General features: G+C 31.8%; 1 protein-coding gene across 1 annotated transcript; it reads right to left on the bottom strand.

The window, feature by feature from the left end:
* Positions 1-8,662: 8,662 nt before the first annotated feature.
* LOC127265999 (uncharacterized) lies at positions 8,663-21,300 on the bottom strand. Its single transcript, XM_051296062.1, has 22 exons — positions 21,013-21,300; positions 20,717-20,888; positions 19,671-19,733; positions 18,836-19,167; positions 18,654-18,750; positions 18,473-18,550; positions 18,340-18,399; positions 18,148-18,252; positions 17,228-17,338; positions 16,316-16,357; positions 16,105-16,197; positions 14,728-14,903; positions 12,997-13,280; positions 12,800-12,921; positions 12,601-12,643; positions 12,432-12,523; positions 11,413-11,461; positions 10,705-10,775; positions 10,466-10,585; positions 9,597-9,700; positions 9,391-9,436; positions 8,663-8,952 (listed from the first exon to the last, which is right to left on the bottom strand). Exons 2-22 carry the CDS (start codon positions 20,852-20,854, stop codon positions 8,902-8,904), a joined length of 2,277 nt encoding a protein of 758 aa, XP_051152019.1. The 5' UTR covers positions 20,855-20,888; positions 21,013-21,300; the 3' UTR covers positions 8,663-8,901.
* Between the last annotated feature and the right edge of the window lie 5,956 nt (positions 21,301-27,256).

Raw genomic sequence — 27,256 nt, 5'->3', positions numbered from 1 at the left:
TCACCATAAAACTATTCATACTTTTTCATTATCATTACACAATTGCCACTATTTTTTACACTAATATACCCACAAGGGCAAAAAAGTCATTTATCCTTACATTTTACCCACTACCAATATAATATCAATATTCCTTAAATCTCGTGCCCAACACAATAGGACTATATTTTTGGGACGGAGGGAGTATAATTTATGTTGGAGTTTTTAGTCCAATTGAATCCACCCCAAATAAGACAAACCTAATTATGCAACCCAAATGAGTCTTGGCACTAGCCTATGGTCCACGACCCGCTTACTTGACCTGCGACCCGTGCCCGCGACCTGTGCTTGACCCAAAGTTACCGACTTACCCTGATCCGGTCCTTTGTTCATGACCCAAAGCTACCGACTTACCCTGACTCGGTCCCTTGACCCATATCCGCCGCTGGATCCGCATCTTTTTAATGAAACTCAATCCTGACCATCCGATCTAGGTCATTGATCATGGCCGTTGAATCATTTTTGCCCTTCGTATATATAGACAGAGAGAGAGAGCGCAGTCAGAAGCTTCACTCTTCCACTCTCACTCTAAAACTCTCGCCCTCTCTAGCCTTTCTCAAACTGTCTTTTTGTCTCACCTTCCTACGGTGGTTAATGACGATCCACAGTGGTGTCTTTCCTCTTGTAACTCTATGGAGTTCATTTGGCATGTTTTTCCCTTATTGTTGTTCATAGTCACAAGGGGCTCGTTCAACACTGTAGGCATTTAATTGCCTTGTTTCTTTGTCTGTGGGGTTGTTTTCTTTGTGTATCGCGGGTTTTGGGCCGGTTCTTTTGTGTAGTCGTTACTTATGTGTGTTTTTGTGTCGATTTGTATTTCGAGTTTGGTTTGGGGCTGAGCCTAACCAAATCTAGTCCAAAATTTTGTGGATTTTGTAATAAAATTTTTCGATCCTTTTATATATTTCAATAAAAAGTGGTATCAGAGCTTTCGATGCTTTTTTGGTTTTGAATCGTGTTTTCTCTTCGGTTTTGCTTTTCTTTGGTAGTAAATCGTTAGATCTATAAAGGATCTGGTTGAATCGAACTATTTTTAAGTGTTTCGATTCTCACTCGATCTGTGCTTTCTAACCTAGATCGAGTGCGATTTCTGTTGTTCAGGACTTAATCGCTACAAATCTGTGTAATTTGGTTAAGTTTAAATCTAGATTTGGTTAGTTTGTTACAAACCGTTTTATTTTTTATAAATGAATTTTTTTTTTTTGAACTTTCTTTAATAATAAGGTGTGAATCAAGTTGAGTTGCCTCTGTTTTGGTTAGATCTGTTAAAATAAGAATAGATCTGTTTTTAAAAGTCAAAATCTAAAAGGATTTTCAAAATCTCAATTTTTTTGTAAAGATCTTTTAATATTCAACCTAAATCTTGTTTGAAATCTTTAAAATCTTTAGCCTTGTTTTGTTCTTGTTCATTTGAGTCGATTTTTTGTAATTTTCCATCAGTTTCGGGGATCTTAACACTTTGTTAGAAGGGAAGCCTCTTTGTTTGTTTCTGTTTTATATAACTGTTCGTAAACCCCTATTTTCTAAAAAAGAATAGGCTTGTTTGTGTGTTTTCTTACTGTTTTGTAGAAATATAAATTTTTGTTAATGTGCTACAAGGGTAAACCCTAAAACTCACATTGCTTACTTTCTTTTGTGAATGGTTGGTTAATTTTTGCATTTAATTTTTTGCACCCAAAAATAAATTGTAAAGGCTATTGTGAAACCAAAGTTACTAAACTTCGATCCTCACTTCGTGAGTGATTCTCGAGTATCTTCGGTTGAATAATCACGGATGTATGATGTAATAGTTAGGTGATATATTGTTTTGTTTGCCTAAATTGTGTGTTGTTATTATCTATTTCTGTGTGATAATCTGTATTTTTGTTTCGAGTGCATTGTTTGTCATTTTGTCTGTTTTTGTGTGAAAATTAAATTAAATAATTTTCTGAAATTAAAACAGAATATTTTTTAAATTAAAATATGTTTTTCAAAATAATAAAATGGCTGGTCAATCTGTTTTAGTATTCAGTCTTTTGATGGGAAAATGAATTTTGCAATTTGGAAACAAAAAATCAGAAATATTTTAGTCATTCAAAATTTAATTAGAGCAATTGAGCCGGATCATGTAGCTCATGTTCCTCTAGAGAGGAAGAATGAGTTGAATGAAATAGCTTACTCTATTATTATACTAAATTTAGCATATCATGTAATTAAAAAGTAGGTAAACAAGAAACTGTTGTAGCATTATGGAATAAATTGAACAAACTATACACTCAAACATCACTTCCCAGTAGATTGTATTTGTTAGAAAAAAAAAATAGTTTTAAACTTGATTTGTCAAAATCAATTGATGAAAATTTGGATAATTTTTTCAAAACTAGTACAAGATATAAAACTTATTGGTGATAAAAATATTGATGATCACAGTACTATAGTTTTGTTAAATGTTATACCTAACTCATACATTGATGTTAAATCTGCTATTAAATATGAGCGTGATAATGTGACATTAGATGTAGTTATTAATGAGCTAAAATCTAAAAAATTTATTTACAAATTCATAAGTCTAATAAGGGTGAAATCATGTATGCAAAGAGGTAGGTCTCATTTTACATCAAATAAGAAAAGTAATTCTGAAAATGATAATAATAATAATAGTAATCAGAATAATAGTAATTAACATAGATCTAAAAGTAGAGGAAATAACAGATCTAAAACCCCAAGTAAAGATGGTAAAAGATGTTATAATTGTAGTGATTCTAACCATTTTATACGTGATTGTCCTAAGAAGAAAAAGAATAATAATACGAACAGTAATAATAATAATGGTAGTCAACAACATGTTAATGAATTAGCCAATATGATATTACTTGATCAAAATTGTGGTGATGTGTTTATTGTTACTACCGACTGTTTGAATGTGAACAATGTATGTATGATTGAATGACTTATTAATTCTGGATGCACTTATCATATAACTTATTTAAAATCAATTTTTTGTGAATACAAAACCTTATAAAGTTGCACTGCTTCCATGGTTGATAAGTGTTTCTAATGTGCTTGGAATTGGTAGTGTGAATTTAAAATTTAACACTGATTTTGTATTAAAATTAATACAATGTGAGGCATGTTCTTGGTTTATCAAATAATCTGTTATCTTGTGTTGTCTTATCAGATTTAGAGTTAGAGTGAAAATAGAAAAATGATTGTATGAAAATTATTAAGGGATCTTTAGTTTTGTTTAAAGCTGTAAAACATAATAATTTGTATATTACTTGTGCTGAACCAATTAATATGTCTGTAAACACAATAAATCCTGTTAGTAAGAATAGTGATTTTTGGCATAAGAGATTATAAAACTTAAGCAATAAAGAGTTAGAAATTTTACATAAAAATGAATTATTTGGAAATGTAAAATTTAATCATGTGTCCTTCTGCGATAATTGTGTGTATGGTAAACACCATAGGATCAAATTTCCACATCCCCTAGTGAAAAATATGAATTGTATAAATCTGTATTGGATTATTTGCATGCTAACGTGTGGGGCCCAACTAGTGAGCCCACACATAGTGGGTCTAGATATTTTTTATCTGTAATTGATGATTTTTCAAGGAAAATATGAGTATTTCTAATGAAAAATAAATCTGATGTGTTTGAGATTTTCAAAAATTGGAAAATTAAAGTTAAAAATCAAATATGAAAGAAAATTAAATATCTAAGAACTGATAATGGTTTAGAATTTTGTAACTCATGGTTTGATGATTTTTGTCAAAAAAGTGGTATAAATAGACATAGGACTGTCCCCTACATACCCCAGAAACCCCAGGAGAATCAGGTGGCTAGGAGGATAAACTGGACTCTCTTGGAGAGGATTCGAAGCCTTTTGGCTTCATACAGCTTGTCTAAAAAATTCTGGGGGGAAGTTATTATAACAACAACTTATATAGCCAATAGATCACCCTCAATTCCCTTGAATGATGCTTGTCCTGAATTTAGGTGTACTAGTAGGAAAATTGATATTTAGAATATTCGGGCATTTGGGTGTTTTGCTTTTATACGTGTTAATAATAACAAGTTAGACCCTAGATCTGAAAATTGTATTTTCTTGGGTTATCCGAAGGGAGTTAAGGGTTATAGATTCTGGTTAAGATCTAGGCCTAGTTTTAAACTGTTATTAGTAGAGATGTTGTTTTCAATGAAAATGAGATGCCCTATTTACATACTGAAAAATCTGTTTTTAATAAATCTGAAATTAATATTGAAAATTTAGACTCTAGTAATATTTCAAATAAGGTGGAGTATAATGTTGTTACTATAGGAGATGCTGAAAATATTGAAAATAATGTTGAATTCGTGTGGAATCTGATGTGAGAGAGGAAAATATTTCGGAAATTGATAATAGTATTTCTAAAGTTGAAAATGAATCTGATTTTGATAATGGTAGTAAAAATGAGTTAAAAAATTACCAATTAACTAGAAATATGGATAGAAGAGCCCCTAGGTTGCCTTATAGGTTTAGTGATTTTGATTTGTCTTCTTTGGCTTTTAGTGTATTTGATAATGTATATGGTAATGAACTTAAGACATTTAGGAAGACCATGAATTTTAAAAATAAAAATCAGTGGTTAAAAGTAATAAAAGAGGAAATTGATTCATTATATGATAATAAAACTTGGTGTTTGATCTCTAAAATCATAATTGTTCTATTTTATAATGTAAATGGATTTATAAAGTTAAACAAGAAAATATTGGAATTAGGTTTAAGGTAAGATTAGTAGCTAAGAGTTTTACCCAAAATGAAGGAATAGATTATAATGAAATTTTTGTCTCTGTTGTCAAATTTATCACTGTTAGAGTCATGTTAGCTCTAGTTGCATTTTATGATTGAGAGCTAAACAATTACATGTTAAAACAGTTTTTTTACATAGCGAATTAAATGAAAAAATTTATATGAAACAACGTGAAGATTTTGTTGATAAAAACAAAATGAATCATGTTTGTTTGGTAAATAAGTCATTATATGGTTTAAAACAATCACCTAGACATGGAATATCAAATTTGATAATTGTATGAAAAATCTTGATTTTACTAAAAGCAAATTTGATTATTGTTTGTATTTTAAGACTGTTAAAAACCAACCTATCTTTCTTCTCATTTATGCTGATGATATGTTGATTATTAGTCCATATGTTAAAGCTGATTGATCAAGTGACTAAATGTTTGTGTGATAATTTTGACATGAAACTGTTGGGTGATGCCAAAGTGATTAGGCATGAGTATCACTGGGAATAGGAAAAATTTAAGACTGTTTTTGAACCATTCAACATATATTTCGAAAATTGTTAAAAAGATTTCTATGAGTGATGCTAAATTTGTTTCTAATCCTATGGTCATATTAATTGGAATCTGATTTTGAATATATGAAACATGTGTCATATTCTAATGCAATAGGTTCCATAATGTACTTAATGGTTAGCACTATGCCAGATTTAGCCTATGCTATTAGTTGTTTAAGTAGGTATATGTTGAACCCTGGTTTAGAACATTGAAATGCATTAAAATGGGTCTTTAGATACTTAGTTGGCACAATAAATATTGGTCTTGTTTTTGGTAAACATACTAAAAATGTTAAATTGGAGTGTTTTGTGAATTCAAATTATGCAAATGATAGAGATAGTAGGAAAAATACAACATCTTATATTTCTACTTTGTGTGGAACTTATATAAGTTGGAAATCTCAATTGCAACACATTGTAGCACTATCCACAATAGAATCTAAATATGTAGCAATAACTGAAGCTTTAAAGGAAGCATTCTGGTTAAAAGGTTTAATCATGAATTAGGTTATTTGCAGCATGTTGTAACTATTTTTTCGGATAGTCAGTCGGAAATTCAATTATGTAAAAACCTCATATTCCATGACAGAATCAAACATATTGATGTGCGTTTTCATTTCATACATGATATTGTATTTAAAAGGAATATTAAAATTAGAAAATTTTGTCTGCAAATAAATTTATATCTTGTATGAAATACATACACTGTGATACTTTTAATTAGTTTTGTACTACTCAAAGTAGTTGGTAGGCTAATTTAATATATGGGCAATGATGTACCCTACTCAGACAAAAACTCAAGTGGAGGATTTGTTGAATATTTTAGTCCAATTGGATCCACCACAAATAAGACACACACACCTAATTATGCAGTCCAAATGAGTCTTAGCCTTGGCCATGGTCCACGACCCGTGCTTGACCCAAAGCTACCGACTTACCCTGACCCGGTCCCTTGACCCATACCCGCCGCTGGATCCGCGTCTTTTTAATGAGACTCAATCCTGACCATCCGATCTAGGTCATTGATCATGGCCGTTGAATCTTTTTTGCCCTTTGTATATATTGACAGAGATAGAGAATGCAGTCAGAAACTTTACTCTTTCACTCTCATTCTAAAACTCTCGCCCTCTCTAGCCTCTCTAAAACTCCCTCTTTGTCTCACCTTCCTATGACGGTTCACGGCGGTGCCTTTCCTCCTGTAACTCTGTGGAGTTCATTTGACACGTTTCTTCCCCTGTTGTTGTTCGTAGCCGCAAGGGGCTCGCTCGATAGTATAGGCATCTGTTTATTTTGTTTCTTTGTTTGTGAGGTTGTTTTCTTTGTTTATCGTGGGTTTTGGACCGATTTGTTTGTGTAGTCGCTAGTTAGGTGTGTTTTTGTGTCGATTTGTGTTCCGAGTTTGATTTGGGGCTGAGTCTAAACAAATCTAGTCAAAACTTTTGTCGATTTTATAATAAGGGGGTGTATTCAATTGGGATTTCAATGGATTTTTTTGGATTTTAAAAAGTCTATGGATTTCTATAGATTTAGAAAATCAATGGAATCAATGGTAAGTTTGATGAATTTTAGTAATTGATTACATGGATTTTTACGGATTTGATTGAATTATTTATAGATTTATTTGAATTTCGTAGGATTGTAGAAAAATCTTTTTATGGATATATATAATTATATAAATTTATATCAAAAACAAATTTTATAATATTTATAATTAAAAAATTACTTATATATTATTAAAACACAAGTTTTATAAATGTAATATATTTATAATTAAATTTATTATATATTATTATATTTTTATAAAAATAAAATTTAATATTAATTATTTATAATGTAGAAGTATTGTAACATATGTAATACTACTATATATTGTATATTAATATTTTAAATTTTATAATTTTAGTATTATACATTCAATATATCAAATTAGTTTTATATTTCTTTATTAGTTATTATTACTATTATTTATATAAATTTTTTACATAAAAAATAAATACCTATATAAATAAAATAATAAACATAATTTACAATTTTTTGAAAAAATATTAAAATAAAAAAGTAAATAAATATAAATTAACGGTTCAACGAAAAATATATATTGAAATATTTACTTCACTGTCATCGGAATGACAATATAATATATTCGATAATTGAAAAACGAGAATGACACCGGAATGACAATATATTATATTCGATAATTGAAAAAGAAGAATGACATCGGAATAACAATATATTATATGCGATAATTGAAAAAGAAGAATAACACCGTAATGATAATATATTTATTCGATAATTGAAAAGAAAAGACGACGGTAATACATATTTATTATGATAATAATATTTTTTAAAATTATATTTATAATATAAAACTATATATTTAAAAAAATTGATAATAACTCGCTAATATATTTTAATTTTTAATTATTATTTTTATTAAAAATTATAATAATATTAATAAATATTATCATATTATTTATCACTTATACAACAACAACAATAATAATAATAATAATAATAAGAATTTTAAGAATCCATCAAAATAGAATTTTATACTGTACAAAATTTTCATAATTTTTTATTAAAATCCATAGATTATGGATTGTTGAATACCTCGAAATTTTAAAAGACTTTTAAAAATCTGAATTGAATACACCGATTTTCCAACAAAATTATACAAATCTGGATTCAATACACCCCCTAATTTTTTTCGATACATTCATATATTTTAATAACAATTTATATTTTAAAAAGTAATATATAACTTTTTATTTTTTATAAAATCATGTATTACTTTATTTTTTTTAATCACATATAATTTTATTTTTTGAGAAATGATATGCAATTTTATTATTCTATAAAATGATATATAATTTAATTTTTAAAAAATAATTTATAATTTTTTTTTTTAAATAACGTGTAATTTTTTATTTTCAAAATAATTATTTTATAAATTATAAATTAAATATTTTTGAGTGATAATAAAAAAGCAAATTAAAATTGAAGAAATTATATAAAATAATATAAAAAATATATATATATATAAAATTAAAAACAAAAATTAAACTTTATGATTGAAAGTAATGGGATGAAAATGACCTAAATCACATTTCACTATGTTTTTGATAAATTTATTTTTCATTCAACGTATAAAGAATTACACCAATAATATGAAATAGATAATATTTCGTGAATTATTAATTTTTATGAATTTTTTAATAATATTTATAAAAAATTGTATCTATAAAAAACACCAAGTGAACAAACCCGAGTCACCTAAAAATAATATTAAAAAAAATTAAAAAAAAAAAAAAGATGATGGGAAATTCATTAAACAGTCCAACCCAAGATCCAGACCAAAACAAAGAACCTGAGAATATTACACACACTATAGCTAAATAAATAATCACAAAATTACAAATAAAAGGGATTAAAAATATGTGTGTATATATATAGATTGAAAATGAGTATAGTTTAAAAAGCACTCTAACTCAACAAACAATGTGCCATATGAAGGGCGCAAGGGTAAGGTCCTGTTTGGCAGTCTCACTTGTGAAAGAACAGACCTCTCTTCTTCCCCTTTTTCTTCTCACTAGCCTGCAATTCTTTCAAGTCAAATTTACTATGGAGATCCAAACAGGTCCCAAGAGACAAATGCTACGTAAAATCAAAAGTAAATGAAAGCTTTAAATCATATGTTATCATTTGACAAGGATGGAATTCTTTAAGCTCTAGAATGAATTCAAACTTGAGGCTATGTTTCTTTTAAGTTTGAACAGTCTCGCACTATTATCAAAGTTTGAACTCAAAACACATATTTTTTTATTTGATATTTTATACAGAAAAAATCAAATTTTCATCCAAACTATTATATCCAACACCATTTCAATTCAAAATTTTCCTACTTCCAAACCCAAAACCCAAATCCAAACACACCTGAAGTGTTTCTTATTGCAAAATGTTAAGATCATGTTATCGTCACACATGTAACTCATTCATGTTTACCGAAAAAATGGAGACAAAATCCATGCGTACCTTGATAATGAATAACCGTAAGGTGAGAACGATTGTATCTCTAGCGCTGCAAAAGAGGTACACATAAAGGAAATAAGAACAGTATATAAAGTACTAACAGCATAGAGCAGGTGAGATCAAATTTGTAATTTGTATTGTAGTCGAGGCTAATATATATTGAATATAGATAATCTTGGAGGGATATTCTACCAATGATCTGAACTTACCAACTCACATCCGTTGAATTACTGTCCACCCTCAAAATGTGTTCATCCTCACCCATAGAATCGGCTATGGAGAAATCTGTAGCATTCCCATATGTAATAGAGACCTGAAATAGTCATAACAAAGAAAATTGAAACCATTACTTGAAGATTATAGGACATAATGAAATGATATACTAGAGCAAAAAAATACTGAGAGAGCATTTGACATCGCTGAGTAGTCTTTTCTTACATAAAACACATTCATAAAAGTTTAGCATGCACATACTTTGTAAATTACCAAAAGTTACCCGTCCAAATCTGTATACATTAAATGGCCCCCTTTCGATCATACAATGCTGGTGTGCCCCATTTACACCAAAAGGGGTATTTTCTGAAGATGGATAGTATACGTTACATGCAAGCTATAGACGAGGATAAGATAGGTGGTGTATAATTGTTCTCTGCGACTAATATTGATGAGATATGCTTAGCTTTAAAATGTTGACTTTAATTTCACCTTCATCACACTGTAATATCATGAAAACCATTCCAAGAGCTAATCTTGAAAAGATTAAAGACTAGGAAAGAACTCACTCATCCAAGTTTGGGAGCATTTCACACTAAGTTTCAAAACATAGTCATAGCATAAAATGGGAAAATCAAAAGTTAAAGGATTGCTGATTCTAAATATGTATATGCAATTTGTTAATATCAGAAAATGTTTGGAGATATCAACAAGGGAATACTCTAAAACTTGAGAACTACCACTTTTTTGTGTGGTAGATTACTTTCTTACTGCAGTTCTTTGAGAAAGACAGCAATTAGAATTCTAAAACACGAAAAGCAAAAAATAAGTATAAAAAATAAAGAGTAGAAAAAAGAACACATACGTTAGTAGAGGAAGTAAACTTCTTGGATATAGAAACACCACTAGGCCCACTGCCCTTAATGCTATAGCCATCCCGTTTAATGGACAATATAGCTGGCTCCCATAAATCGAGATATCCAGCCTTCATTATCAAAGAAGAGAGGAAAATAGGAGAGAAATGAATCGCTTGATATGAGAGTGTTATGGACCAAGACTTATTGAAGCAAAATCGTGAATGAAATCAAGCTTTAGCATCCATACCGGCAATGATAGCTTGTATGAAGCATGGCCGGCATAAAGGGTCTTTTCTATGCAACTGTGCATTTCAGAGTCTGCATAAGATAGAAGGAACATGAAAAATCTCTACGGCAGTAAATAGCATGTTTAGTCCCACAAGAAAAAATTCTTTCAATTTAAGTCCCGCTGGAACATGTTTTCTAACTCTAGTCCCACTATTAATAGAAATTATAACTTGAGGCTATATTGTGATAATAATAATTTCCACAAGATTTGGAACAACTAAAAATGGTAGTCACTCACACAGCGTTATCTAATGTCACAATATATATGTTTTATCTACTAGATTGAGGAAATTCAATTAAAGTTGTCATAATGCCTCAATGAAACTTATGTATGGTGGAGCCAAAAGTTTTAAAATGTATCAATTAAAGTTAAATTTGAAATCGCATTATTTTCGTTGGTCCAAACTGTTATTTTGCCATATATATATATATATATATATAACATATATATTGGAGAAAGAGAATAATTCTCAAAAGGAAACATAACACAAACACAGTTGAAAAAGTGGAGAAATATAAATGCCCAAGATCTTCTAACCTAGGTTGTGAATTTGCAATGCGTAGGAAGGAAAAGAAAGACATCTAACCCATAGATAAAGCATTGTGTTCATCTAAACCAAATATATAAAAGCCAAGCATTTGTTATAATATGTATAGTATCCATTACCGCAAGAAATTTTCCTGCGCTCATTGGCGAAGACAGTGACTAGATCACCCTGAAAAACAAAGAATCAGCCAGTAAGTACTAAGCACACTGTCTATTGGTAAACCAAAGAACATTTTCTTACACAAATAAAATGGTTTATTACTTTCCCCTACAGCACAAATATTACTTTAAAGAAAATATAAAATTGCAGAAACTACCAAGTCTTTCACTGCCACTATTAGAGAGTCATGCCCTAACCCCATAACTATCTTCGTATTGCACACCATGAAATAAACTAATTTGATAATAGAAAATCCAGTATCTCAAAATAGAAGCACACAAAAGCATATGACGAAAGATAAGACTAACCATTTCCTTCAAAGTCCAAAATACACTAAGTTAACCATGTTTCACAAACAACTTTCCATATGGGAATCCTAGGATGGAGTTTTTTAAGTCTGTGGAGGGCAGTTTCAAAACTTGACCAGGAAGAAATCATAACAGGAGTACAAATTGTTTCTTCTCTTCATTTGAGAAATCTATATACAGAAATGAAACCATATTAAACTTTTTATTTCATTATTTAAAACCACCAATCATGCAAAATAATATGTTCCATAACTACTCAATTTTAGTCTCGATTTATTTGTAAAAATGAATTTGGAAATCAAATGATGACAAATTTATTTGCAGAAGATTCTTTGGCAGCAAAATTTACAAAATTCACTGCAAGCAAAGTTAATGAATATCAAAATGTTGAAAACTTTTGTGGCATTATATAACATTATGAGGAGTCCACCAAAGTCTACGGCAAAAGAGAGACAGAGAGAGACTAAATTAGCTAGATTTCGATCACATATCAAAATTCTGTAAATGGTGGGGACTAAATTAAAGAATGTGTTATAGTGGGGCTAAAGTCTATCTTGTGGGACCAAATATGCTATTATGCCACTGGCCTATCATCCAACACAACAGAGATTATCTGAAAGTCTGAAACATGCAATACAGGTCCAGCCCTAACCATACACACCCCAAAATACCTTCCGTTTCCTATTGTCCAGTGGCTGCACTTCAATGGCAAGATACGTATCAACATCATCAGCAGAAACAAGATAATATGGCTGCTTTGCTCCTGTAATAAATGGTCATTATTAACACAAAAAACAAACTAACTCTACATTTGAACCAAAATAAGTAATAGAAGGGTACCATCAACATAATTAAAAGATCCATCCCCCAAATGCCGAACCCACTGCAACTTAATAAAATATCCAATCAAAAGTAGGAATGTAAATTGTATAAAATTAACAATAACTTCGATAAAATAAAAAACATTGCATATAAGAATAACATACTGCAATTGAATGCATCAACAAGTGAAACAAAAAGAGAATCGACAGTTGACCACCTCGAAATTACAACTGGTTGTCCCATTTATAGAGTATCCAGCTGCTTGGAGTTGCTGCCCAGGATATGCTTCACCTGAAATTTGAAGATCCTCTATTGCAGGTAGCGGATCATCTTCAGCAGCTGACCATTGTATGCAAATTTAGAATTTGTGGTAACATAACAATATTAAAAGAAGGTAGCTGAAATCAGAAGTACCCTCGGAGACAGAAGATGAGGGCTCCTCGAGAACTGGGGGTAAAAAAGGGCTATATGAGGTAACAGGATCATCCATGGTTGTAGCTGAAGCTTTAGAATTCCAATTAGCTGAAGGATCTCTATCACTCTGGTGTCCTCTATTTTCAGGTTCACTAATATCATTACTCTTAACAAGATCACCAAATGTGACTTTTTTGCTGACAGTGCCTTCACTAGCTCCAGCAGCATATGGATCACTCTGGTTGAACGCAAGCTGTGAAGACACATCATGAGGCGCCATGTTCCTATCAAGCAAATGTGATTCAGTTCAAAACAAATACCTTATGTAGATATATACGTACATATATGCATCACAAAGAAATGAGACCCCGTCACAAAATTTCACTATTAAAGGGATAAATCTTCAAAAATGTCATCCTTGATTAGTGAATGAGACTGACAGCAAACCAAAACAAACTGTATTATCTATCAGAAGTCAAAATTGAGTCGAGGCAACAATTTTTGCTCACAAAACATGTCACAGAAGCAGTAACTGATAGATATGTGGAGATTGGGCTAAATTGCCAGGAATTCTTTTCAGCTACTTGCTTGTAACCTAACAACTTTTTGTTTACTGTAAAAATTTGGCCTTTGAATATCATCGGCAAAAATGCACAACATCACCACCAACATTCCTCATTTACAACCCATTTTAAAAACCATAGGTTATACTTCAATTTCAGAACTGAGAGGACATAAAGAAATGTAGATGGCCATTAGAAATTAGGCTAACTTTTGTCTTTTAAATCTCTAAATAGACAAATCTAGAATGTCTTAAAAGGAGATTAAAATAAAAAAAACATATCAGCATAATCAAATTAGACATGGAGAAGCAAGAAATGGTATGGTAAAAGCCAAAATAAAACCAAAAGCTATCACAATTAACTAAATATATTATTAATGCAGCAGTTATAGCCAATATACACATTTACTCTTCACTAATTTCATAAGGAAGCTCGAAAAAGTGTTATGCTCAAACAGCAGCTATCATATTTCTTTCATTAATTCCACTGCAGTAGAGCACAAAGTTTGTAGAAATGAATTCAGCAAAAATTGCAAGGAAACCTTGCATTTATGTAATTAAGAGTAACATCACATGACAAACAACTTGTGAGGAGAGAAGAGACTTGGAGCTAGCAACATGTAATAACATGGATAAAATATAAATGCAACGGCACGCTTTCATGCAACGTTATTAACTCAAATCGTAACATGTGACAACTTTAGGGCAAAAATGGTTTAACCTATACACCTACACAAGCATATATTAGTCCAATAAGGCTTCCACATTTGGTTTGATTTAACCCCCATGCAAGCTTTAGCATTAGTGAGTGTTACACTCCTATTATGTATCTCAAACCTAAATTAGAAGTGTGGAAAATAACATTTTCATGCAATAGAATCATTTCAAAAAAGTAAATGTGCTTGCTTTCCCATAGTAGGAAAAGATCAATTTGTTAGGTGGCTAAACCTATATATACTTGAAACATATTTGCAAGAGCGCCAGTTTCAATTGTTCAAAAAGGTTTATGCTTCCAATAAATACTTCCATTAATTTCATAGGGGAGTTTTTACCACTCCAAATTATGAAATCGACACAAAAACTTAATGAAACAGAACCCACCACAAAAAGCGGAGGATTGGAATTTGCACATGCAGTTCAGAGTCGCAGTCTCCATTTGACCATCTCACCTGCTTGCAGGAGGTGGGCGCTTTCCCAACTCATTGTACTCTGAATTCTTAAAATTATCCATTCCACTTTGAGGAAGTCCCACAATATCTCCAGCATTTGCTGTCTGTGGATCAGAAGATGGCATCTTTCCATCAGTATATGTCGGTTGCGGAACCAATTCCAACCCATTTTTCATCTGGCAGGTCAATTCAGTTTGAGATAGTAATTAGATGTTTGAATTCAGGCACTTATCAAGAAGACAAATATTCAAAACCCACATATTGCAATTGTATGGCAGATTTCCTAAAGCTCGTGTAAGTTCACAACCTTTTGTTCAGTGATTTTCATTTCGGAACACATAGATCCAAATCTTTCATTTAGCTTGTGTTAAGGCAAATGTAAGTCTCCATATATTAACTAAGAAAACAATAGTCAGATATTTACAAATGTAATGACCGTTTCATTTTACTAGAAAATTTACAATAGTTCAAAAGGAGAACCAAAATTGATAAAGCTGAAACCATAAATCAATAGGATATATGAATATGAAGTATTAACTTAAGCCTGTTAAGTAAAGAATTAAATTGAATACCACTTGAAGAATATTAAAACTCAAATTAGGAGAAATTCAGGTCCAACATTATCAGAACACAGACCAACTGAAAATTTTCACAAACCAAAAGCCAACAAGCACAATTTCTAGACAGGCCACATATGATTGCCATTTATCGAGTATTGGTATTATTCGGAACAAAAGACTACTTAGAAACCTTTTCTAAGATATAGGGTGTAGTGAATGCATATTTAAGGATCCTTTGAAGCACACTGAAATCGAAATTAGTACTATTAGGGAACAAAAGAATACTTAGAAACCTTTTCTAAGATATAGTGTGTAGCGACTGCATATTTCCGGAACCTTTGAAGCATACTGAAACATTAAAAATAACCTCCACTTTATTTTTTTTTTTAGCAGCGAACTCTTTAGTATCAAAACTTAATCCCCCAGGCCCAACCACCCTCTTCCCATGAAAACTCCCCACACCAACCAAAACTCAACTTCCTAGCCCCAGCAGTTGGCCTAAGCAGTTCACATTCAAGCAAATTGACACATAGCTTGAAACAGTGATCTGCAGACCCAGCAATCAAAGATATGCTGGCAATGTTATTTGCCATAATTCCTTGCATGGATTATTCAGATTTGATACCTATGCCCATAGATATTGAAAAGCCATAGAAGTAATTTCCTAAAATAAAAAACTTGATACTTCAAGAATTGGCAATCATATAAAACACATGTATGAAACTTGTGGAAACAATAGGTCCAATCAACATATACATAAAATGCAAAAGTATCAATTTCTCTCGCTAGTTAAGCCAGAACAACATGTCAACACTACCTCCACAGGATACACAGGTGACTGTGAAAAATTAGATGGATTAGACTCAGATCTCCATGGTGCTAGTTGGTACTGAGACTCTTTGAGCTTTCCCTATAATGAAATGACATAAAATTAATCAAGTAGACTCGAGAATTATTAATAGATTGGTTGGACGTACATCATTTTACACTTACATCTGTAAAAAAAATTTTGGGACCCTGAAACATACCTCAATAACAAGAAGCTGTTCCTGCAAATGTCTAAATAAAACCTGCAAAAGAAAAACTTCCAATTTTATTCAACTGAAGCCACAGCTCTAATCAACCAAATCATTTCATAGGCATCCTTAGATTATTGACATTAAGATTTGGGGGCCAAAAAAAAGATAAGAGGGAACTTGGGAAGTTTATATATTTTGATGCAATCATACAGAAACTTTTTTAATGGGTAGCTGTCAAATCAAACTGTTAGTAAAACCTTTGCTTAAAATAGTTTCTAGGGGAATGCAATCAAGCTATTTAGGAGGTCGGCATGCTTTATGGGTGCAAAATGTTTGTGATTCCCAAGTAAGAAGAATTTTTAACTTCCTGCAAATTTCCTATGCAATTTGGATACTTGTATGTTCAATACCCATCCTTAAGTTGTCCGTTTCCTCTCATATATTGTGGTTCATGCTTAGCGTCTTTCTACAAACCCCAGTCATGTACCAAGAGGACAACTTAGGGTTGGTTTGGTTATGTTTACATTCCCCATCGTTATTATTCCTTTGACAATAATCTTCCCTTCCCCACAATACAGAATGACTTTTAACACCTATTTTTCATTCAAAATACTATATAAAGACTATTATATATGCAAAACATCACATCAAACAACTGTCACTTCAAATTTTACTATTTCCAAAACAATTCAAACTACAAAAACACAACTAAAAAAACCAAACAATAGTTTCTGGCTTTCTCACTTATAAATATCACCCTTGGTCACAACATCTGAATATAAGCCACTTCTAATCCAACCTAAACAAACAAACAGCAATTCGACACAGGGAGTAGCAAGAGTACAGATCATTTCAGCAACCTACCATCATCTATGTAGACAGGTCTTTAATCATAAACATGAGAAAGTCATCACATAGTACCTTGACATTACTGACAATTGACTGGGCATTGGCATCAGCTGGTTGAAGAGAATACTCCGCAAGAAGAGGCATTAGAGAAGTTACAAATGTAGATCTTTCTTGTTGCGCAGCCTGAAAAAAGAAATCTGAGCTTCAGTGCAAATTTGAAAAAATTATTAAATTGCGTGGAAAGAAATCATGAAAAGACAAAGGAAACAAAACAAATCAGGGCAGTCATTACTGAATTCATGAACTGTTGTCGTTAACCAGTATCATAGAAGAATGAAACAAATGAGTGTACAAGCAATGTGGTTATTATGTGCAACAAGGCAGCACAAAACACAGCTTACAGTTCTGTTAAATCTGATCCCACATAACTCATAGAATTTGTACACTTTACAAAGCAGAACTATAGGGGGTTCAGACGTTTAGCTAATCAATTGGAAGCTGACTTCCAAAAAGGATTTCTGCTTGCTGGTACAGCAAATCACCCGTAAACTAGAATGGAGAATATTAGCTCATCAGCTTGGGATGAATGTTATCTAAAGACTATCCATCAGAGGACTTTGGTCCAGGGTCATATACGTATACTTCGTCAAACTTTCATATTGGATCCATCGAAAACAATAGCAACATTTATATCATGGAACTAACAAGTATGAGTTAAATTGAGAAGTTCAGAGAGTATCAAAAGGTCACAGAGCATCACTGCTAAAAAGATGAAACATGGATCAGTTGCTTTAAAAGTCACCAGGATTAAAATATCAAGGGCAACAAATATAAATGTCTAGATGAAAGAATTTCTTCAATCCAGAATGGCAGTCAACATTGCAATGACCAATTGATAGTAGTTGCTCAGACTCGAAACCTAAACATATTGTACAATGGTACGAAACTCTACCCAAATACACAATTTATTTGAAGCATAGAGACATACATACCTGTAATGCATATGTAAGACGAACATTTTCCTCCATTATGTCTTGCCTGTAGGAAATTGCTTTAGATGCAGCAAGAACTAGATCTTGTTGTTGCTGATCAAAAGCCTATGGAAAGAGTAAATGCATAGAACCTCCATCAACATTCAGATGAAACAACAACAATCAGATCAGACAAGAAGATAAACTGCCTACCATACGCATGTACGATATTCGCTTCTCAAGGGCATTTTTTTCATTGCGAATTTGTGCTTCCTACCAGAAACAAAACATTAGATACAAAAGATGATGTACCACAATATATTAAATATATTAGGCTGCTGAATACCTTTATTGCCAATTCTGAAAGATGTCTTTTGAGTTGTAGGATTTCCTCTTCATGTTCCCGAACCTTCACAACAATGTCCTACAAATCAGCATATATGTTAATTATGTCTTTTGCAATTTTTGGATTGCAGAAATAACGTGTGTGTGCATCCGTTAAGATGCGTGCTTTTGTAGCTATATACCTGTTTTGAACTACCAACATTGTTAACTTCAGCCAATGAAGTTGAACCCCTTCCAGAATATTTAAACTCTGATTCCAGATCAGCATCTTGCGGGTACCTAATCAAGCAGAAAAAATGATAACTAAAATATCTTCCTGTATTGAAGCCACTTTATGTTCAACAGTCACACAAATATAATGTACCTGCCAGGAGAAAATACAGCAATGGATGGTGATACAAACTGAGAGACGACAGAATTATCTGCTGCAACCTGACCACTATGAGTAATATTTGATGACCCACTGAGCTTGCCGCTTTCAAATTGGTTTTCTACTTGAGTTTGCTTCACATGATCTTCATTACTTCGCATTGTATTTGTTTGAAGCATATGTTCAGAATTGATATCAGCTTTTCCAACCCCCCTGGCTTGATTCGCTGAATGTAGAACTATTTGATCAGCTCTACTTGATTCAAGAACATGATCACCCCATCGATCACCCAATTGAGGGTTCGAATATTTTGCATCACCTGCTTTCTGCAGGGAAATCACAACAATATATGATGAGTCATATTATTTTTTGAATATGTTCTTGAATTAGATTTGTTGTACCAAAACCTTCATCATTCTTAGGACAGGTATTTCATAAACCTTGACTAGGGAACACCGGGGATATTGAGAAATTAAAAAGATACCATTTTCAGCGGAGAGAATCCTTCAAAAAAAGGAAGGTTGACACAAACAAATAAAAAAATTTCATCTAGGGTGTGTTTGTTTGAGGGATTTGTTTGGATTTCCACTATTCATCCTATTTTTCCCCCCCAAAAACATCAAATCAAACACCTATTTTTCATTTTTTTATATTATACTAAAAATCAATTTTACATTCAAAACATCATATCAACACCTATTTATATCACATCATACAACTATTCAAATTCAAAATTTTACTATTCAAATCCCAACTCAAAATCCAAACCCTCAAACAAACACACCCTAGAATATATTCATGGTTTAAGCATCCAGTAAATATGTATTACATATCGCTCAAGTTCCTCGATTCTTTGTTGAAGTTCAGCTTTCAAACGATTGTTCTCGTCCACCTGTGAAGTGCAAAATCAGGACCCATATGTCATATAATCATAATTAACCTCGGTAGCACAAATAACTGAGCGCAGCAGGTAGATTAACATAATCTAACAAATAGCAGCAATAAGTTCCGCAATGAGCATTTTTCAAGTAAACTCTTATTCAATTATAACTGGGGGTTAAGTCTAACAGTAATTTGCAAACAACTAGAAAGTAAGTTAACAGTATTCCCAAAAGGTGATTTGGATGAATCAATAAATAGGTAAGTACATTAGGAGGCAAGGGAAAGATACGATTAAAGTTGAAGGTGCTAATGGCAAGTTAAATAAATCAAGTCAAGTCTTGACAGATGTATGAGATTACACAGTCTCCAGATGCACTCTCCTTTAAAGCCAGAATTATAAATGCTAAGATTTAAAAATGACACCACACTGCACTTCCATTGCCAGATATTATTGCTATGGTCTACACTATGTTCTTTTTTTTATATATATACACAAGCATTTAAGGAAAGATTAATAGTTATGATTTAAAAAAAGCCGCAACCAATCACAAGTTGCTCGTTGCAGATTACCATAACACAAGAAAAAAAGAGATCATCAGCGCAGCAAAAAGGGTAATTGGCACAACAAATTAATGGATCAAAGTAGCACGGAATCCCAATCACCCAATCCCCTCATTCGTTAGTTTCTTCTTACTAATTCCATCATACATCATAATTTCACATTAAGAGATTACATACTAAACAACTAAACCTAAACTTGTTAAGAGAGAGACAATCGGCTCGATTAGATTACACGTAAGAAAAGTTTCATAAAATAGCTGATCTAAATGCATACAGATAACATTTTAATCTATACATGCATACCTCTAATACATAAATATGAACATAAGGTATGCCATAGTTCCATCAAAAACCCTAGCCCAATACCATTGGATACATAGGTGTGCTTATGTGCATGCTTATATATATATAATATATATATATATATTATACCTGCTGCTTGATAGTAGCTTCAGCAGCTTCAACTGCTTTCATGACCTGAAACAATCCATCATTGCCATTGATGCTATACGGATCACCCACAGTCATTCCGGCAAATCTCGACTCCAAATTTCTTTCTCCATTCTCCATCTCTGCCCTGCCCTGCCCAACGTTCTCTCCTCCCCTAACAAAAACCCAAACCCAAAGGACTAAAGATTCACATCCATCCGGATTCTACAAGAAAATATAATAATAATAACAATGACTGCGAAGTCGATAATACAATTCGAATCCAAAAATTGGCGCACCTGAGTCCTCAATCCCACTTCCTTGTCAATTTCCGCGTCTGTGAAGCTAAAATTCAAAGGAAGATCCCCACTCAAAACCCTCTCCAACAGAGACTACCAATGATCCTCCTTGGAGGCGAAACCACCAAAATCTCGATCGATAAGCTAGCAATTGAGAACTCCGAAGAGAATGATTGAGGAAGGCATGGACGAGCAAAACCCTCGAGAGGTACGGAAATGGAGGAATGTAAAGAAGAAAGGGACGAAGTAAGTCTGTTGTATGTATATCAGCGGAGAAGAGGAGAGCGCCCACAGAAATAAAAACGAAACAAATTTCTGTAATAAATAAAACGTGTATTAGGTATGTTCGTAATTTTAACTTTCTAATTCTGTAAATACCGATGTATCTCAAAATTATTTCAAAATTTTTTATTAAAATTTTATTTTTTATAATTTTTTTTATCTTTTTATCACTTTATCAACAAAAATAAACTACATTGAAAATAATATTATGTGTTTATTCAAGAATTCGAATTTTGAATTGGGATTTTTAAACATAAATAAAATTGAATTAAAATAGTGATATAGTGTAATATATCATATTGATATGATATTTTAAATGTAAAATTAATTTTTTTTTAATATAAAAAATAATAAATAAATATTTAATTTAATTTTTTTTAAAAAAAAATTATAAATAATATAAATTCTTCCAAAACCTTCAGCCAAACACATGGGTGTTACCCTTTTTTCATTTCAATCGAGTTTGGTTACTAACTAGGTATTTAAAATAATAGAATTAGTAAATTAATAATAATTCATTATAATATTATTTTATGACGAAAATACAGTGCTCTTTGATGGGTAAATCCCGACCTCATGAAACTACAATGTTAAATATCACTTACAAATCATTTCATATAATATATATGAATAGTTTTTTGTTCATTCTTGTCATATTTAGGAATTTTTTTACATTTTTATTGTTAGTTAAAAGTAATTACAAAAGAATTATTATAATATTTATTTTTATTATTTTAAAAATATTTTATTAAAAAATATTATATTGAAAATTATATATATATTAAAATTTGTATAAATATTACTCTCTCCGTCCCATAACAAAGTATCCATTTTTCTATTTTAGTCCGTCCCATAATAAAGTATTCATTTTTTTTAGTAACTGCATTGTCTATCTAACGTTACAAATACCCTTACAACTTACAATATATTACACAAATATCATTACCTTTATATTGCACATACTAACAAGGTTATTTTAGTCATTTCTACTTTATTCCTACTATATCCCAATATAATACTAATATATTTAAAAGTACGTGCAAAAAGTAAATGGATACTTTTTTTTGGGACGAAGAGAGTATTAGAATTAAAGGAAACTCACATTTTATATTCAATAATCATTATTTATTCAAATATATGAAATTTATACAATATTTAAGATGGTAATTTTGAAATTGATTTAAAATTATATATTAATTTAAATTTTTATTTAAATACTATATTATGTGAGAAAAAAAAATAATATATATTTTTATTAAAAACTATATATGACTAATAGTATTATTTGTTAAACACGTGACCAAACTCATCACTGGAGGAAAGCATCTAAGAACAGTATGACAAACTATGTGTTCCACTACTAATTTATTGTAACTGTCGTATTCACCTGCATCTTTCAGTAGTTTCCTGTTCTATATATAAGTTTTGTATTATCATTTGTAGACACTGAGATTGTCGAACATTATATCCAGAATTCTCTGAACTCCCACCTTTTGCACTACTCTTTTGCGCTTGTTCCATTCTTTTATTTTCTGTTTTGGGTGTGTTTATCAACATGGTATCGATCATTTCTACTTGTTGTTTCCATCCAAAAGAAGCAGGAATTCTTTGATGGTTCCATTTCAGAACCAGAACCTACTCATCCAAGTCGGGGTGCTTGGATTCGCTGCAATGATCTTATTATGGCATGGTTGCTCAAATTTATCTCACCAAGTTTGACGTCTATTATTTTTTATATCAAATCTGCAAGCGAGGTATGGTTAGTGTTTCAAACTCGCTTCTCAGTTCCAGACGATAATCGAATATGTCGGCTACAATGAGAACTCTCTCTCATTACTCAAGGTACAAGAACAGTCGATGTCTACTACACAAATATGATGATGATCTGGGAACAGCTACGCCATTATCGTTCTCCTCCACACTGCAATTGTGGCCTATGTAATCAAGAATGCTTTCAGACATACCGTCTCCAACAAGAGAAAAACCTACTGTTCAAATTTCTGAATGGTCGTCATGAACAATATGGACCTATTCGATCACAACTGCTTAACCAAAGGCCATCACCTACTATTGATTAGTCATATAATGTTATTATTCGAGATGAAGCTTAGCACAAACAGATTCCATAGCCTTCAAGGTCTGACTCCACAGTGATAGCTGCATCTACTCGTCGAATGGTTCGCCAAGACTTAACTTGCTTCCATTGTGGAAAGAAAGGACATACGAAAGAAAAATTTTATCGGTTAATCGGCTTTTTGAAGAACTTCAAGTTCACAAAATCTGCGTTATCTTGTCCATTCACTCATCATGTTGTGAACAATGTAGCAGCAGACTCGACGCCAAAACAGTATGGTATGTCTTCAGAACAACTAACCACTCTCCTGCAGGTACTCGATCAAAGATATGTTGGGCACTCGCCCAACTCCATTTTGAGACAGCCACATGCAGTTGTTAAAAAAGGGGCTCAAACATCCTCAAAAACATTTTTCGGCACATTTTTTCTACAAACTCATATTACTTCCCAGCCTGATAATTTCTTTAATTTCTTTAATTTCTTTAAGAGCTACATACCACATTTCTGGGTTTAGTCAATTTGCCTAATGGTGCATCTATCCCAGTCACTCACATAGGGACAGTCATTCTCAGTAATAATATCACACCTGATCATGTTTTATTTGTTCCAAATTTCACTTGTAATATTTTGTCCTTCAGTAAACTTATTTTTTCAAGAACCATTCGTTTCCTGTTTTTGGCTCATGAATATTGGTTGCAGGCCCACCATCGTGGACGACGATTGGAGTTTCTAAGCTATGCAAAGGATTATATCTTCATCCTCAATGTCACTAGCCCACCTTCCCTATCTGATCTGCCATTCACCATACTCGTTTTTCTTTTCTTTGGCATAATCGCCTTGGTCACGCCTCAAGTCAAGTTCTTCTTCATCTAAAAAATAAAGGCATCTTCAGCTCCTACCATCAGTATGTGATGCTTGTCACAAAGCCAAACAAAAGCGTCTTAAGTTTCCAGTGCATGTCACCACTGCCCCATTTCAACTAATCCATGTTGATATATGAGGACCCCATAAGGAAGAAAGTTTAGGAGGACATAAATATTTTCTTATCATTGTTAATGATTTTTCCCACTTTACTTGGACTCATTTAATGCAATCAAAAGTTGAAGTATCATTTCTTATTCCAAAATTTCACTGCTTCATCATTACACAATTCCAGTCTCATTTAAAGTTTTACGTTCGGATAATGGTACCGAATTTAATCTTGCACCCTTCTATGATAAAACTGGCATCATTCATCATCGATCATGTGTTGCGACTCCTCAACAAAATGTTGTTGATGACACAAACATGGCCATCTTCTTGTTGTAGCACGTGTCTTGTTTTTCCATAGTTCAGTTCCCCTTAACTTTTGGGGAAAGGTTGTCCTTACCGCCACACATCTTATCAATCGTTTACCTAGTCGAGTTGTCAACTATGCACCCCATTCCCTTCTTCATCGTGCTCCACCAATATATACCTTCCTTCGAACATTTGGTTGTCTAGCATATGCTTCCACCATTCCAGGCCATCAAAATAAATTCAACAGCCGTGCTTGTGCTTGTGTTTTCGTGGGATACCCAATGGGAATTAAAGGGTACAAATTATATGACATTGAGTTCGGGTGTTTTTTTGTGTCTAGAGGTGTCATTTTTCATGAGGATATATTTCCTTTCCACAAGCCAATCAGACCTGTCAGTTACACACCGTTGCTCTCTCAGCCATGTCCTCCAAATAATGACACCTTAGATTCACTTATTCCCATCCATCCAGAAAGCTCTATGGTTCCTAGTCCAGAAATATCTCTATTAATTCCTTCCATTACCTCAGTGTCAAATTATCCTCCTCCCTTCGATCCAGACCAAGTGGCGAAGGTTGATCCATTACTGGAACAACAGAATGCGACACATAGTTCTACTACCGAAGATCCTTTGCATAGTTGTGCATCACAAGTCGCTCGCAATACCAGGCCTTCTAGAAACAGACGTCTGTCTTCCCATCTCTCAGACTACATCCTTGACCTCCCAACTGCACCATCAACCTTATGAATCAACTGTGCCTTTACCTGTCAACACAAGTCACCAAATTGAAATGAATTTTATTTTATTTTTAATAGTGCGCAAATATATAAAATTTTGACAGATGAGCTATTTGTTAAATCAACATTCAAGTTTCACTTATCTCATCAATTGAACATTTTAGATCAGGCATAGTCTTGAGTTGCATAAATCAATCAATATTTCGGAGTGAAGATGATTGTTAGAACTTAGATAGATCAAACACAACATGAATTGCATACTGAATAATACATATCAGACATGAGATTATTGATCGATTGAACATAGATTAAGCTGTAGAATTAATTAAAATTCGAAGACTAGAAGGATTACAAATGTATGAAAAATAAGTCGACAGAGCAAAACTCCATTGAAACGGACATAAGCATTACAATAGAGTAAGAACAAGTATTCCAAATTAAAATTGAAACATAAGTTGCAACGTTAAAAATTAGGAAAGAAACTATACGAAAATTAATATGAAACAATACACTAAAATCTTCAAGTGCAACTTTTCCTACAACAAGGCAAAATGCTACCGGCATCGAATCAAGCTTCTTCTTTAGCGTTCTTCTTCAGAGTTCCGTGCTTATGCGTATAAGTGTATGATTAAAGTTCTCATATATAAATTTTATATATATGATTTATTATAAATTACACATTTACCTTTCACTTAAATCTCTATCATTAGATATTAAATATAATTATAGTGAATAATATAACATTGCTTAAATTTTGTTATTCAGCATGGATCTCAGTCGTTCCCAAACAGCTTTACAATGAATTGTATTGATAATATAAAATCATATATTTGTATTGAATTGTTGATTTATTGTGAGAGATAGAGTACATATATTATATATTATGTAACAGTGGAGGAGTTATAGTTATTTTGTCGAGGGGGTTGAAGGTTTCACTGAGGCCGAAAAATCATATATTTTTATTATTTTGAGTGAAATTGATGGTAATAATATATATATTTTGACATATATTGATTGAATTTGAATGGACAAATGTCTATATACTAATTAATATAATCGATATAGTTCTATAAGGAATAACCTGATGGTGTCAGAGTGTACTCGTGATCATGAAGTCATTGATCAAACCCTGATGCCTCTAAGTCTTACCTGTGGCATGTTTCACTCAAAAGTATCAAAGTAACTTAGATACAAATACCAAATTACTCTTAACATTTAAAAATATTACATTTTTTTTTTAATTATAAGGACAAAAATATCAAAATAGTCTTACACACTTCGAGTGTGTTCTTCCACCATTCCCAAAAAATATATTTCAAAACAAAAAGTAATATATTATATACATTCATTAATTTTATATTACCTACACAATTCTCTATACCTCACATACAAAAATATATTTTCAAACAATTTCAACGAACAAACCCATCATTCTACTAACCAATACAAATTACTATTTATTGAAAAAAAAAATAAAAAGGTATATTCCATATTTCCATTGGGATGAATGAAATAAATAATTTACTCATTCAAAAACAGTTAACAATTCAACATAAGATATTATTTTTTATATTAGCGATATGATTTTCCATGTCCAATATAAAAAACACATTTATGCAAAATGTAAGTGAACACAATTACAAATATTAATGTATTGTATTAGTTTATTTAGGGTTTGATTTAGTGTTTTAATTTTAAATAGTTATTTGTATAAATGTGATGTTTTATAAAATTAAATAATATTCCCTCCATTTCGTATTTATGTATATAATTATATTTTTGCGCAAAGTTTTAAAAATAATATTTTAATTTTAGTAGATAGTTAAATATGATAAAAAATAATTTTGCCTTTACTTTTTAATATAAAGTAAGAA

The sequence above is a fragment of the Andrographis paniculata genome, unplaced genomic scaffold (assembly GCF_009805555.1).
Source record: "Andrographis paniculata isolate CXL003 unplaced genomic scaffold, ASM980555v1 Contig74END, whole genome shotgun sequence".
Lineage (NCBI taxonomy): Eukaryota > Viridiplantae > Streptophyta > Magnoliopsida > Lamiales > Acanthaceae > Andrographis > Andrographis paniculata.
Note: the sequence above shows the minus strand (reverse complement) of the source record. Positions and strands in the feature narration are given on the sequence as shown.

Excerpts from the sequence above, each read along its gene's own strand:
- LOC127265999 (XM_051296062.1), bottom strand. The coding sequence starts at position 20,854 with ATGGAGAATGGAGAAAGAAATTTGGAGTCGAGATTTGCCGGAATGACT. Across the intron at positions 12,644-12,799 it reads CAACCAGTTGTAATTTCGAG|TGGGTTCGGCATTTGGGGGA; the intron begins GTGGTCAACTGT and ends ATTAAGTTGCAG. Across the intron at positions 11,462-12,431 it reads TGGACAATAGGAAACGGAAG|GGTGATCTAGTCACTGTCTT; the intron begins GTATTTTGGGGT and ends TTTGTTTTTCAG.